This window comes from Falco cherrug, chromosome 3, assembly GCF_023634085.1.
Source record: "Falco cherrug isolate bFalChe1 chromosome 3, bFalChe1.pri, whole genome shotgun sequence".
Classification (NCBI taxonomy): Eukaryota; Metazoa; Chordata; class Aves; order Falconiformes; family Falconidae; genus Falco; species Falco cherrug.
In genome coordinates, this window is record NC_073699.1 from 27,958,040 (window position 1) to 27,974,506 (window position 16,467).

Here is a 16,467-nt window from a genome sequence, read left to right on the forward strand (position 1 = left end):
AGAAGATTTAAAAACTCATGCTGCTTGTCCCATTTTCTCCCAAAGTAACAAATTAAGGGCCAAAAGACATAGAGCACTCTATGAGAGGGATGCATAGCAAAGGTGCAAAAAAAGGCCAAGTGCACAGCTCTAAGAGCATCTCAACTTGCTGACCCAGCCAGTCTCCCCCTTCTGTTTAGAGAAGTGTTTATATATATATATATATATATATATATGCATATAGGGGTTCATCTGGACATGGCTTATGCCTCCAATTTTAGGAAAAAAAAAAAAGGGGTCATTTGACATGGATAACGCCTCTCAAATAATACAGACATCTACAGCTGGTATTCGCTTAGTTTTGGAATTCTTGTTGTGAATTGTCTGATGTAAAACAAAAACAGTTAAGATCCGGGGGAGGAAATAGCTTTGCTATGCCTTTAACTCACTAAAGAAAAAATACATAGTAGAAATACAAGTAAAAGTTCTGGAATATTTTTTTTCAACATTGCATGGTTTTTCAATTGCTAAAGCACATCAGCTGCAAATTTCAGAAAATTATTTAAAACAGGATTATATGAATCTAGTATCGAGGTTAAAAGAGAGCAGATGTGAAAATCCCAACAGACTAAATTTTTCAATGTAGTCATAGACAAGCTAGGTTTTGAAAAAGAAGAGAGGCATTTTCAGTTATTATTCTCTATTGTATGTCAGAATATATGCAATATACTCTCAGTTCTAAGACTACCAGTCTGTTTTTATCTTTGGCTTTTAGACTTAGAATATTTGAAAATGCAACATACTCTTAGAATTATAGCAAACATCTTGTTTTGTTGAAATAATACAGACAGAAAAAAAAACTCAAATCTATTTCACGGAAATATATCTACAAAATTGTTTCCCAACAAGGAAAAGAAAATTATGTTTTCTCTCAATGTCAAAGTAATCATTACTTGCACCATGACAAACAGCAATTGTCTGTGCCAGTAATTCTTGACATCACATGATGGCTTCATTACAAAATGGAGCATTAATAAATAGCTCATAGGTATATTTAGAAGTATATATATAAATATATTTATTAGGTATTTTAGTAACTTTTTGAGAATCAATGTATTTATGTAAAAGATAGTTATCAATGGATTGAAAATGTGAAAAGTCTTAAGAATCTTTACAAATATTGGCATTCAATTTAATGAAAGAAAATATAGTTTACTTTTTTAAAGGAAGTGTGTCTAATTTCAAAATGTGGACCACTCCTAAATCTCTGCTGTACATAGAATTTGTGAACAACATTTGTACTATTTTGGGGCTGAATATATTAGTTATCTTATGCCCCTGTGTGGCCAACCTAGACAACAAATTCACTTTCACATAGCTGTAGCAAAGAAGTAACGTGTTGTGGGAGAAACCAGGTAAAACCACTGCTTTCCATTCTCAGAGAAAAGCCATTATTATCTACTGCAATGGTAAAATTGGACTGATACTGCTCTGTACAGTTTGTATCATTTTTAGTCACAAAGGATACTCACCATTATGCAGTGATGTGTTAATCTGAATATTGCCCAAAGCAACTGTGACTTCACAAAGCATGCTGCTACAAATAGAGCATCTGACAGCACAGTATGTGTATCATAAATGCTAAAACAAGAATGGCAATCAGAAAATCCAGCTTAACTGATAACTAAAGGTTTGTAAAGACATTTTAAAACTTTATTTCATTGTCTTTACCCATTTGAATGAAAAGCATGTCACTGAAAGTCATAAAAAAAATACAGACTGCAAAAACACTGAAGTTCCTTTAGATGCTGTTTTAGAATTCAGATGTAATGTAAGCACTTCATATGTTTTCAGAAAAGGTCTCCTGATTTCTTTTCCCAGACACATGAAGAATTTATCCCAAAAACTCGGTATTTCCCAAATGCTAAGGATGCCAAACAATTCTTGTGACTTCCCGACATGAGGTAATTCTAACCATTTTTCACAAAAAGCAGCCCATTACACAGGAAATTGCACTACAGTCCCCAACATAGGTGAAACACAATTTTGAGGTAAGGTTAGAGCTCTTACTGCTTCAGCTGGCTGGAGTTGGTAATGTCAGACAGACATGCAGGACCAGAAGGAAGGCCCAGTAAACCAGCTCTCTTTTTTACACTCACAATAGCACCCTACAGCAAAGTATTGCTATATAGCTGGCAAAAGAGAATGGAACTGCAATATTCTTCCAACAGAAGTTGTTAGCAGAGATTAACTAAACTGATTTAAATGTTAAAATCAGTCTAACTCATGAAGAGTTTAATATCACTTGAGTCCTCTCACATCAGCTACTGCAACACAAAAATAAGTAAATAAAACCCCAACTCATATAAGGTTTCTATGCGAAATTATAAAAAACAGTTTAATAAACATTTCTGTTAATGTTTGGTATAACGTCAGAAAGCAAAGGCTGAGAAAACTGGCTTTCCTGCAACAAAATCACAGTGTATCAAAACTTTCAGAAGAACTGAAGAACACCAAGAACAGGTGATGTGAAAATTAATAGGAATATATTTTCAGTTACAGTAATATGCATACTACTTAGTTCCCTATGACTTTCTGGTTTATATTCCATTATCTACTATACTAGTAGTATGCATTAACCTGTTTTCTTCACATTATTACTTTGTGTAAGCAGCAGTTAATCATTCTGTGCTTAATGTCAGCTGTTATCTTTCTGGACTGACTTTTACTTCTTAGATGTAACAACAGAAAGAAAAACCTTAAAAAGAAAAAGGATCATCTCTTTTTAGTCTGACAAAGTATTTAACTTCAAAGTCTGAAGAGACAGACCACATTATACTTCATGAAAACAGAACCTTTTACATGCTAGAGGTATTTTTGTTTTCCTTACCAGTTCTGAAACATTAACTTTTAATGCATGAACAATTAGTTTTTAGCAAGTGCATTACATTAACTGTGTAAAGCTTTAAGTGAAAAATCCACATAAAATAAACACCACATTGATTTAATATGAAAAAATAAAATAGATTTTTTTAGATCAGTAAAACAGCAAAAAGTACTAGCCTCCAAAAAAAATATCAGCAAGATTTTTTAGTGACTATTCTATAGATTGCTTCTTCAAAGCCCTTTTATCAAGATCAAATTTAAAATACTGATACTCATTCAGAAGACAGAATCTTTTTACTCAATAACCTTAAATAACTTTCAACTAACTTTAACTTCAGAAGGCACAGAAAGCTTGACTTACTCTCTCGTGATTACTGCTGCATATTGTTAAAAAATTGCACAATGTTTTCTTGAGGCCAAAAGCATTGGTATCTAGAAAAACACGACATTGCTCCTTATACACATAGAACTATTCTAATCTCTAATAAGACAGACCATACTAGGTAGGAAGCTGGGTTTCCTAACAATCCTTGTTTGCCAGTCTTTTAGAAGAAATAAAATTCTAAATCTCAGGCACAGCAAATGCAATAAAATAATTCTTTGATGTCTTTTGATTTGAAACTGATACCATGTGCAGCTTTTGCCAGAGACTTACAAGCAAAATACATGCCTAAAAGCACCATGCACATGTATCTGTAAAAAAAAATAACAAAATGCATGCATGTTAATCTGCAAAAAGCATGCACTTTGACCTGCAAAACCAGATTCAGGACTTTGTAGCTGATTAGAACAGTTGCTAAGGGCTTTGTTGGTTGCTGCAGGCCTGAAACTATGCTCTCGGAAATATACACTGTTTTAGAATCACAGCTGATAATACATAAATTATTGCTCCATTTTGTAGAGCTTCAAAGATTTCACAGTACATCAAAGGGATGTGAGAAAAATCTCATTGACTACAGATTTCATATATATCTAAAAAAATCTGAATTCATTAAAGTGATTATGATTACTAAAGCTAGCTCCATTATTTGCATGCCTAATTAGAAATTCATAACCAAGACATCAAAACTTGAAAACAGTAACATTAAATAAATAGTAAAATATTCATAAAGAAAACATCAGCAGTAGCAGAGAGAATCCTTGCAAGAATATTCTGGGAAATAAAATGGTAACAGTTTTCTGAAGTATTAAGTGCAAATATCACTGTATTTAAGCAATAATATCCCATTTGAAGGGGATTTCTCCCACGTATACAGAGAAGATTAAAATGCTGGATATAGTCTCTGCAATATTACTTCCACCCTTTTTCCAGAATGTTTCCATCAGTGCACTATCTTTTTAAAAAACTACAGGATTCTTCTTCTCCCTGAACTGTACTCATACTCATTTAGATATAATTCTTCATTATTTTTACTGTTGATATTGAATAGCAGTATGAAAAAGTTCTAAACATCAGTATTATGGTATGTTTACTGAGTAATGCCACAAAAATGAATAATTTTTAATTCAGCTTACCCCAAAAAAAACCCTAAGAAACCAATTTAATAACCATCTCACACCAATAAACAACTTCTCCCTATCATTTCTAATTCCCACAAAACCATAGCTGTTCGTAAAAAGATAGACTACTGAGCTGACTGATCTGCTGTAAAACATCCACTGATTAGCTGTAATTTGGCCAGTTAAAAAGATTATTGAAAAGCATCACACACAGAATCTGTTTTCTAAAAATAAGAAACTGCTTTCTGCCTGTTTTGCACAAGGTATGCAGGACTACTAATTTACATCCTCCAACAAATTATACATGGTTAAGCAGACACATTTTTGAGCATTTAATCCTTTCACTCCCACATCCACACAGAAATAATTTTCTCAGCCAAATTTGTTTATGAATATTTAATATGCTTTAAGGATTACAGCTAATAATGCTAGCTTCTAATGGCAGCTAATGTATTTGAAAGATACATAACCATCTTAAATATTTTATTCTATCTTTGCTAGCTGTATTTCTGCAGACTGAGTTCTCCTCTAAATCCTTACATAAAACACAAAAGCACTAACAGAAGAGACTCACTGCTACCATAAAAATATTAATATCTAAGAGTGCAATTATAAAAGTACCCCACTGGAACACATGCAAATAAATTACTATCAGCATAAGCATAGAAATGGTAAGGCAAAAATGTTTCATTTCTACTCACCTAGTGTTGTTCAACGTTTGTCCAAAAAGATCATTTTGTAAAATATTTGGAGGGGATGAGAAAACCCCATGAAAATGAGATAAAACAGAATTGCAGACCTGGCGCAGTGTCTCAAATTGCATTTTCTTTCTCTTTCCTTCCCTTCTATTTTTCTTCACCACCTGTCTTAAAAGTCATCTATTTTGCACACACCATCAAATGCAAACATGCCAATCAAGTTCCATATTTCTCCTGATCTCTGTAAAAACTGTGCCTAAATGAGCAGGGGCTGATAGTTAATTGTACAGTCATTATTCTTCTAATACAGTCGTAGAAGATTTAGTACCCGTGCGGCTTTCTCCTGACTGTAGCAAGAATTCTAAACAGCAGTAAGCTTTTTGGGCATTCCCAGCTGAAGTGTGAAGCTGAGCTGCTTTCATGTACCCTACTCATATTTCTCTAAGCCTATTAAAAACACGCAGTGAATAGATGCTGTCGTCAGGAGTTTCTGCACATCTGGCTGCCAGCAATAAAATCTCAGAAGTAAAAAAAATGAGGACAAGGCATCCTCACACTGTTACTACTGTCTAATAAGAGGAGGATTTCTGCATCTTCCCCTCCTCCTTCTTCCCTCCCCTGTAAAAATGACTAATATCAGTGACCATGTACGTAGCTCTATTTTTTTTAATTTTTTTTCTTAATGTAAAGGTAGCTCTACAGGACAGAAAGAGCACTCTAAAAATATTCTTCATATAAAAAATAACATGTAGCACTGAGACTGTAACAATAGACCTTTTGTCTCATATCTGAAAAGCTATACCATATGTTACATGAGATAACAGGTTTTTTAGTGCAAACATTTAAATGTAATATCAATTCATGACTGAAGCAAACAGTATACATTCTATACATAACTATGCTGTTAGGTACTGAATACACAGCATCAAGACAATGATTTATCACACAAGCCTGAACAATCACTAAAAGGGATGGCTGCATTATGTATGTACTACATTTCAAAATAAGAAGTCCAGCATCTTTTAAAAGTTTATTGCACAGATTCAGTCATAATGGAACTGAGCAAAATCAATCACTTCTTTGGGTGCTCCATACCTATCTACTTCCAGGAAAACCCACTGTCCTAAGAAGCCTGCATCTCCGGTACACATGCAGTATAGAAAGCCAAAGAGCAAGAAGCAGAATCAGTCATCTAATGGAACACAGTGAGAGATTCTGCAGCATAATATGCATGATGGATACCATTAAATGCACAGAAAATAATTATCCATGACTACAAAACACATTTTTCCTCTTTTCTTTCAATGCTTGTGCCAGAGAGTGACATTACTTAACATTACAGAATATATTCTATCACTGTCAAATTGAAAAATAACAATTAAAAAGATTTTCCTTAAATACCTCATTTTCTATTTACAGCTTTTAACATCTTAGCACTAATTACAAAATCTCCAAATAAACCAACATAAAATGAGGGCCATTATTAAAGCTCTTCCACTGAAAGTGATTTTAATCCCAGAAGATACAGGAATAAGCAACCTTCCAGCTAATTAAAGTGTTGTATTCATGTGCTCAGAAGGGAGTACCCATCCAGGCTTCTTTGGCCAGAAGGATGGCAGCTACAACTCAGATTTTCAAACAAAAAAAGAAATAGTAAAAATTCATCTCCAGGTCCCTCTAAAAGAGATACAGAAGACGCATACCCCTGTTAAATATTAAAAAAAATAAATAAATTATTTTAAAAAGAGAAAATGTCCTCTAATCCCAAAATGCATGTGAAAACCTACAAAATACTACACAAAATAGTTTCTAATATCTGTTTTTATACCTACTGTATACTGTGCATTATAGAAACATTTGTATTTGAGAAATGTATTACAATTTGTGGTAAAAAGTACTAGGCTATATGTATGGCAAAGCTGGTAACTGTTGAGATCCTGGAGTAGGGGCCAGTGAGTATTTATGGCTATCTTGCCATAATAATATGAAAACTTAATACTTGGTAATCACCTTGCCTACATTACAGAGAATTCATGTTTGTAATGTAATAAAATTTGCCTTTACATTCATTCCATGAAAATGACAACATTTTCTTATCTGCTGCAAGACAGAATCATCTTGTTACAAATGATTCAAGTTACTGAAATAATTATTAGTCATATGCGCCACTTAACAGTTCAGAGACAATGTTGACCATGGAGCTGATACAAGGCCAAAATTCTCCTGTAGTTGCAACCAAGGTCTGAACATTTGACATTCACCTTTCTATGTCTTCCTTTTCAGGTATTTAAAATGGAAGTTATGACATACATTCTTTATTTGTAAAACTGTTCTACTGACAAAATGGGATACATATTTAAAACTTTTTTTTTTTTTTTCATTTAATTCTGGGGTAAGGAAGAAGAGTACTCTGCAGGTATTCATGCAAATAAAACACTTAATATAGAAAAGATAAAAGGATACTTTTAAAGACAAATACTCCATAGTTGCTACTAGCAGAAAAATTCCACTATAATGACAGAGGCGTTGTGCAAATACACATTTTTTGGACATCTGGAATTTTCATCAAGATTGAACTTGCTGTTGATTAGAAATATGTGATTTTTATTTAAATTAAAAAAAAATGACACAGAAAAATAAAGAGAATTGCTTTTCTTTCCTGACCTTTCTATTGTTCTCCAAGAGACCCTTTGGCCAATAAACAATACTTTTCCATATTTACTATGTGGCCTGTATTATTGTATTGACCCTATAATGCAGACATATTACTAAGCCCTTTTGTTAGTTACTGCCACCTTTTTCAAAATATAATTGTTTGGGCAGAGAAGAGTCAAAGAAACAAAGAAGCCTAGCAAGAAGAGGCTGGAAGGAGGACAAGCAGAGTCAGCTGTGCCCACTGAAGTACGCATCCTTTCAGAACCACGATGGAACTGACAATCAAAAGAAGTCAGTGGAACCACAAAAAAAAATTATTTCCTCTACATTAATATCGTTTCAGAACAAAACAGTACAGGTACTAGTTACCTTATGCCAATCCTGTTAGTGACCTTCAAATGTGTCAGTACTTTTTATATAAAAAAAAATTCTTGTGGTGAAGGGCACAGTGATTTAGTGTCATTTTTAATATTTAGGAAATTATATCCTCAGCATTCCCAGATTAAAAGCCTCACTTAAGAATTCTGAAAAAGACCAGAGTTAATTATTTTGCCTATTTGATATTTAACTTCCTTACACTTGAGATCTCTATTCCTCTTCTTCAGGTCACTCACTCTACACCTCCAATATCCATCTTAGGAAGAAAAAGAGGTCCAATATGCACAGGCTGCTTTTCTAAAACACCCCTAACTGTACTTCAACATGCAGTAGGTAAGCCAAGCAGTACTCAAGCACTTGTGATTCTGACATTTCCTAACATTTGAGGGCCTGATTCAAATAATTTTGATAGTGATTTTTTTATACTTTTGTGTGTGTTTATATTTGCATATACATGTACATGCTTTTGTTAATTATGGCTTAACAATAATAACAAATTTAATTTCTACATCAGTTTTACAAAGGATTTCATAGACAAGAACACAAAGTGCTTTAAAGATATTGCACAGAATGGGAAAAACAAGTACCAGATAGTCTAAGCAACTACCTGACATGGCTGACAGCCTATTTCAAAATGAAAAGACAAGCTTGTGAAAGCACCATTGGATCCATTAAGCCAGGCTACACTGACATCCATACAGATACCTATTTCTCTAGCCAAGCTGAATCTTAATAAACACCCTCCAGCTACAAGTAGTGTGGAAGAAAAGTTATTCTAGAAAGCTCCCAAGTATGTGTTAATGTTTTTTGATTTATATAAAACATTTATATTTGAAATATAAGATTAAACCTCTTTGAATTTGATTCCAGAATTCAGAAAGCTCTTAAAGTAAACCTGTTGTACAAAGAAAGTTAACAATACATACAAATATGTTATCTCAAACATTACTTATTGGCATTACTCCTGATTTTTGCCAACAGAAAAGTAATTTCACAGACATTTGTAGCTTAAACTAGGTAAAGTCATGCAACCTAATTAAAGTTATACATAACAGTTTATAAATTAAAGATTTTTCTGTGATAAAAGATACTGTCTAGTATAACTTTGGATTGAATTCCATTCTAATTTACTGGCTATTATGAGTATAGTTTGATGGAATCACAGAAGAAAACAGTAGAGATAAGTCACTTGGAGTTTGGGGGTAAAAGTGAGATTTTTTAAATGTACAGAAAGTCAAGCCTCTATTTTTTTCATCTAGACACTAAATAAAATTGGGTAATTAATAGCACATAGATACCTGTAATGCAGTACCATTGTTCTCCAATACGCCCTTACCAAAGCATTTAGCTAAATATTTAGGATTAAAAAGATTTGACTGTTCAAGATTTCTCATTATGAAAACAAAAATATCTGAACAAATGCTAATGGGTAAGTTAACAACAATGGCCTTGCACACTGGATGGTGTTATATTATTACAGTTTATAAGATTACTCATTTTGGCTCAGATTAGCAAACTGATGTCCCAAGGTGGGACATAAATTTAAAGAACAAACAAACTAAATTCACGGGTGGACGTTTTACTGCTGCAAGTGAAATGCAACCATATTTTCTTTTGGGGTAAAGCACTCATTCATTTGTACTTCATCACATCAGTGTTCAAAGGTTCAGTTGCACAAGAGAAGTTTAGCAAGAACTAAGGCAAAATCTACAACTTCAAATTTAATCACATAATAATAGGAGTCACAGAAGCCAGTATCCTAAATATCTATGATAGGAAACAGAGAGAGGGATGTAAATAAGGCCCCAACCCAAAAAGGATAAAAGTACCTAAATCCAGGCTGAAAGGAAGCATCAGTCTCTGCCCAAGAATTGCAATAATGAATCCTCTCCTTGAGCCAGCGCCTGAGCAGTCATTCAAAAAGCACCCTTCTTTTTATTATGGGAAGCCTGGCAGTTAGAACAGTGTCTGGGAACATGGAAAACTGAGTCCCAAGTTTCCTTCAGGCTTCCTCAAATATACCCACAAAGTCCTCATCAACACCCTCTTGATTATTCCAAAGGGAATTTGTCTTTGCTGTTGAGACTGTTCTCTCTCCCGAAAAATAATTAAATATTGAAAGAACTATTTAATTCACTGAGTTAAACATTCATTGAGAATGGAAAAGTGATACTGATTTTATTCCCAGGCAGGTCACAGATCTATGATGGAAGGAACTGAAATTCCAGCTAAGAGACCAAACGTTGTTACAGAAAATATGCACTAACAAAACACAGTAACATAAAAGAAAGTTAATTCATCCTCATGCTCAGCCATCAAATATTGTTTCTTCTTTCTTGCATTTTTACCTCAGTATCTTCCACATGTCCCTGTTTCCTTGCTTCCATTTTTGAGCCATTCTATCCATATTCATATAATTCTTTTGAATGTCCTTATTCATCTTTCTCCCATTTAGCCATTTAATAGTAATCTACACTCTCCTTTTAGCCTAAGCTACAGCTTTTAAACAAGAATATGAGACTTAGAAACCTGGACAGTCTGTTTATCCATTCTTCTGTCCATATTACCATCTATCACCATGTTTAATATGCTTGAGGAGACTGGTTAATTTCATAGGGTATAAATATTAAAATAGTTTAATTCCAGCATGCTGTGTGAAAATTACCATCGTCACAGGAGGAGAAGGACCCAAGTCAGTGGGCGCAGAGGAAGGCTGGCTAGAACTGAGCGGTTACCCATTGACTGGCAGTAGAAAGACAGTTAAGAGTATGGTCAGTAAATAACCACACCGTTGCCATCTTAACTTTGACAAAATTACCATAAGTGATAGGAAAAGGTTCTTAAGTTATTGTGATCCTCCAGCACATCACAGAAGAAACAGGACAGAAAAATGACACCATTATAGGCTGTATTGATTCTGGTGCTCATGGAACCACCTCTCTCTGTTGTATTTAACTCCTTCATTCCTCAGTTTCCATAGGACTTGCTGCTAATGGTATCCCGTGCATAAAGGACGCACCAAAGTTTGTCTCCTGTTCCACCAGCAGTAATACCAAGTAATGAAATAATAATAATTTATCCTTAGAACAAGCTTCACAAAAATCATTAATCATCACAAACCTTGTAAGTACATTATCCATTAAATACTTCAGGAAATGAAGCTTAATTGAGCTGGTTCAGGTTACAGATAAGAAAAATGTCAGTGCTCCAGATAAGAGGTGTGAACCCCAATTCATTCTCTTAATTGTCCTTAGGGTACTAGAACTTTGCTATTCAAAGTGTGTAGTGTGTTGAGCTACTGTTGCCTGTAGCAGCAACTGTTTAGTAGCCTAATTCCAGTGAAATCAGGGATAACACTGCATGCCAATAGACTTTGGATCAAGGCCCAAAAGCGCAGTTCAGCACTACTCCTCTAGCACGTTTCAAATATTGGAACTGCTCTAGTGCCAGTGGAAGCAGTCTGTGCACTGTTCCTCAGTCATGGACTCACCCAGCAAGTACCACAACACTCCAAATGGTTAAGAGGACACTGATTAATCTACTTACATTCAGGATAAAATACAAATATAAGCTGTCAGTTTACATTTTGCAGCTTTACAGGAATCTGGATATTCCCATCTCTGAAAATTCTCGGAACTAATGTCATCAACACAAATGGGGGAAAAAGGCAAGCAAATGTCTATTTCTTAATGAAAGACAAAATTAACCTTGACATATATAGATTCTCAAGAAAGTCAAGGAGTATAGACTACATCAGCCTAAAAGGGAAATTCCAGACCAGCTTTGGACTTTCTAAGCAGGAAAGTGCCAATTGTCCCTAATTAGGTGTGCTGAAGTTCTGTGACGAGACCAAACCTCACATTTCCATGTCACATCATGGTCTAAGTAAATGACAGAAATAATCATGATCCACTGCTCAATACAGCTTTACAACCTTCTAAAAGGCAGCAAGAAAGTTAAACCTGAGATTTTACCTGCATACTTACTAGTTTGGAAAGAATACTTTTTACAAATAAAATATTTGGAAGCTGAGATTTTATCTTATTTTGACCACTTATGGCTTAATTAAATTCTAAATCTATAAAAGGAAAGAATGAGGACTTGTGAAAGTTAAACGCTAGATGACTTCTTATAAATAGCTTCAGTGTTAAAAAAATCTACATTTTTTAAAACCCAGATAACACAATGATAGGTTTGATTTTGCTCCTCATGCAGACACTAGGAAATAAGCCATATGTTCATTTGGGAAATCCTGCTGTTTAGGCCTAGTATGGACACATACAAAAACTGGCACTGACCCTACAAATTGCACATTCCAGGATGAGTAAGATAGAGGAAAAAACCCAAAGAAATTGGACAAGAGAAAATATGAAAACTATCATTTAAAATCCTTTTGTTATTAGTGATGATAGACTATACCACAACAGTAATACTTCTTGAAATGAATCAGTAGATATTCCTCAGAATCAGGTGTACCTCCCAGTACAATTATTTTTAAGCTATCTTTAACATAGATAACTTCAACTTATTGGTTAATTTCCTTAGCTGAGTATAGATAATGGCTTTTCAAACCTCTCTGCAGAATTCCCTTTAATATATTAGTTGAAAGGCAATATGGGAAATTTTATTTCAATATCAAAAGTCATAGAATTGTTGAAAATAATTACACAAAATCTATTAATTTTAATTTTTTCTCTTATCTCTGTTCTTCTCACCCTTCTGAATATTACACAAAATATACAACTTACATGGTGAATAAGTTGCATCGTGTAACTTAAAAACATGAAATGGTATAGCACTGAGATTGAGGTTTTTTTCCCAGCAGAGGTGGAATAAAGCATTTTGGATTCTGCTATTTAGACAATAACATTATATGCTACATGACACATTCACAAAAACCTAAGTTTTAAGAACATTGTTGCCTACCTCTGGTTCACGACAAAGCTCCAGTGCCTAGTTTCTGCTTCACTTGCCAGATCTGGGCATTTCTAAATATTCCTTGCTTAGGGAATTCTATGCTTAAAAACTTTAAGATGTTACTGATTTTAGGTAAATTCAGAGGTTAAATTAAGATTGTCTGAATCAGTGTCTGAAATTATTAACAAAGACATCCAGATTCATTCCACTTAAATAAAGATGACTAAGGTGCGTAGTTTATAAGTCTATCCATCTTTTTCTTCCTGTATAATCAACAGTGAAAGATAATTCATGTGACCAAAAATTGCATGAGTGCCCAAAAATAGGTTTAATGAAATGTTCTTATGCTTGTCTAAGTACCTTATTTAGGAGGTATGAATATAACTCTGTGGTTGCATTTCTACTGCTGGATCTGAGAACACTTTCCAGTTTCTGCCTTGGCTGTGGTCTGACACCATGTCAAAAAAAAAAATCCAGGTGTGCACATTCTCTCCCTTTTTCCCACCCATGCATTTTCCAAGCATATACTCCAGGCATTTTATGGATCTGCATGTTTTCTAGCAAAATTCCTATTCATGGTAGATCTCCCATATTAAAAAAGAAGCGCTAAAATCTAGAGTTATGTGGGGTTTGACCCACTGCCCTTACCTAAGACATAATTTATCTAAAAAGCTGCTGGGGCAGAAATTTGACAAACAAGAACCAACCTATTTGTCTAATAAATGTAGAAATTACTTCAACCTGCAAGACCATGATTCTAGTTTGTACTAGAGTAATTCATACATACTGCTAATTTTGTTTCATGTCTGCAAGACTGGCAGGCTTCCTACGGGAGAAACACATCTGTTTTTCTCCACAAATAATGTCTGTAAATTCTGGGTCATAGAATGATCCTATAACTAATTCCCCACTTTCCACAGAGACAGTTTACTGAAATGGCTGTACATCCTAAGCTTTCAGTATATATACATTTGTGCATGTTCATAGAAGTGTTATGAAATATACAAATAGTATTTTTTAAAGTATTAAAGTAATACTATTAAGATGGATGAATTGCGCAATCAGAGTTAAAGGTCTAACTGAGATTTCATCCCCCTGACTAAAGGAATAGCTGCATTACCTGACAGGAACAGAAAGCTGTTACACTCTGGTTGAATAAGCAGAGTACGGATAATACACGTTGATACAGCAGGCTCAATATGCAGTAGATGCTGCACCTTGCACAACGTGTGGTTTAGAAGAGTACATTTCAACCAATTTTACCTTCAGCTGACTCACAATCAATTGGCATTTCTTTGCACCTCATTACAGTACATGAATTCTGCTTTATGCCTCATTAGCAGTTCTGGATGGTTCACCAATGAGATGTGTCGGCTAGTCAAGAAGTGCTGGGTTAGAACAGAGATTTGATTGATTTTTGAAACAATGCATTGAAAATTTTATCTGCTACAAAAGAGATTTCATCACTTTCATAAAAAATTATAATTTGTCACCTTTCAAAAAAACAAAGGGTGATTTAAAATATTATTAACAAATTATTATGCATTATTAACAATGTAAAATACTAAAAACAGAAGCTGAAAATACATGCCCTAACAGTTCTCAGATAGCTGTCTTTCCTCTCCACCTCGGGATGATGTATTCAAGGTGAAAGTTGATTCCCTTGGTGCTCACAGGCAGTTCATACATATATCTCTTACTCTCCAAATTACACCAGTTTAAGAGAGGACATGATTAGCACAAAGCAGACAGCAAAAATTAAATCCTACAACAGTCCACTGACGATTACCAACAATGTAAATGCACCCAGCACAGTAATGATTTCAATATACACACTCAGGCAAAGAGATAATGTTCTTTTTGTGAGATACACAGTTATCATCCTCTTTGGATGAGATCCTTCACACAAACACTTCTTTGGGTGAACAGGTTGATCATAAAGCTCCTTATTATTAAAAAAAGTAACAATTACATTGATCTTAAAGTTCATGGTAGTTATACACTGCAGAAATTGGCTCTCATCCCCTGTGAAATTAAGCGTTTCATTAATTTTAGAAATTCCTTTTAGTCACCTGGAAAACATCTTAAGAGATTTATTGCAGTATCTCTGCTTTCAGATGACTGACTTGGACCTTAAAAGGCCTCCAAACTTATATTGGGTGTCAATGTGCCTAGGTGATCTGTGATGGAAACAAAGGCTAATATATGTGTAAACTGGAAGACAGATTGTTCTCCAAATGACAGTAAGATTAAGATTAGCCTTTTCATTTTGTGAAATAGGAGCTAAGAGAACACATCTATGCACTGGATTGTTTATTAATTTCTGCTGTTCAGTACACCGGATAAAAGTTGGGGTCTTCCATATCTTGGGAATTAATTCAAAGAAACTAATTTATCTTCCTTTCATGTCATTATAAGATTAATAGTCTCCTGGGTTGCTCCTATCTTCAACTGATTGGAGTACCAGAAGAACATATTTCTGATGATCACACACCTCTGGAATTCATTTCCTTTGACAATGTCATGGAGCATGGGTTTTAGAAGCATTAAGGCAGTGTAAATATTTTACTTTGGAAAGACTTTATGTTAGTTGAGGAAAGGCAGTGCTGACATTATATTAAAAGCTTTGAAGAGGGTGTTAGGGTTAATTATATAATTGATTGTTATCAGAACAATAAGGCTTCATGACATTTGTTGATATACCACAGTTTGAATTTCCAAATAAATCTCATTTTCAGAGAGCAAGAAATGCTTCCAAAAGAGGTACCTGTATGCCACACAAAGCACAATATTTTAAACACTTGTCTTGAGGGAAATCTCCTGGTTTAATTGGCTTCACTGAGCATAACTCTGAAAATAACGGACAGCTTTTGTGAATACCCACAAATAGGACACAAGCATTGTTATAAATGCTCTTAATTAATTGAAGGTTAGAAGAAGTAAAGTAGGTAGGAATGAATGGTCCTGATCTACTCCAGTGCATTAGTCATTACCGCAATGTAGTCTATCATCATCCAAAACAAGTTTATTGAGGAGAAGTTGAGACAGTACTAGTACCAGCCCTAATACCCAAAGCTCCAGAGTTTGTTTTGAGTGAGTCTCATCTACAAAATATTCCTCCTTTTTTCATTATGTGACATGTCTTCCTCTTTTCCTTCTCACTCTGATTCTCAGGTTCTTTATTTGTCTTGTTTAGAGAAGAATCTATGCATCAAAAAAATATATCTGCCAAGTAGCAATTAAATTATTTTTGCTTTCAACTTTATCCAAAGATCTAATTTCTTTCTTCAGATGTTGATACATATTTTCCAAATGAAAATAAATTCTCCAGTCATTGCATTTACTTGAGCTACAAGACATGGGAAGCACACAAAATATATATTGGTTTTTTAAGAAATGCAAACCCAAGTTAAATTGAATTTCTTTCAAGAATTCCTTTTTGTTCCAATCCCTA

The 16,467-nt window shown here is 34.3% G+C and overlaps 1 protein-coding gene across 49 annotated transcripts in view; it reads right to left on the reverse strand.

Moving 5' to 3' along the window:
- RIMS2 (regulating synaptic membrane exocytosis 2) overlaps positions 1-16,467 on the reverse strand; it is a 485,159-nt gene that overhangs the window by 334,655 nt on the left and 134,037 nt on the right. The window contains exon 1 of one of the 49 annotated variants that reach the window (XM_027802492.2): positions 5,067-5,651. The exons of 46 other annotated variants lie outside the window; for them this stretch is intronic. In XM_027802492.2, coding sequence (XP_027658293.2) covers positions 5,067-5,188 — 122 coding nt within the window. In that variant the 5' untranslated portion in view covers positions 5,189-5,651. Of the gene's footprint in view, positions 1-5,066; positions 5,652-16,467 lie in introns of those variants that run through there. 2 more of the 49 variants (XM_027802318.2, XM_027802538.2) reach the window with 2 other exon arrangements.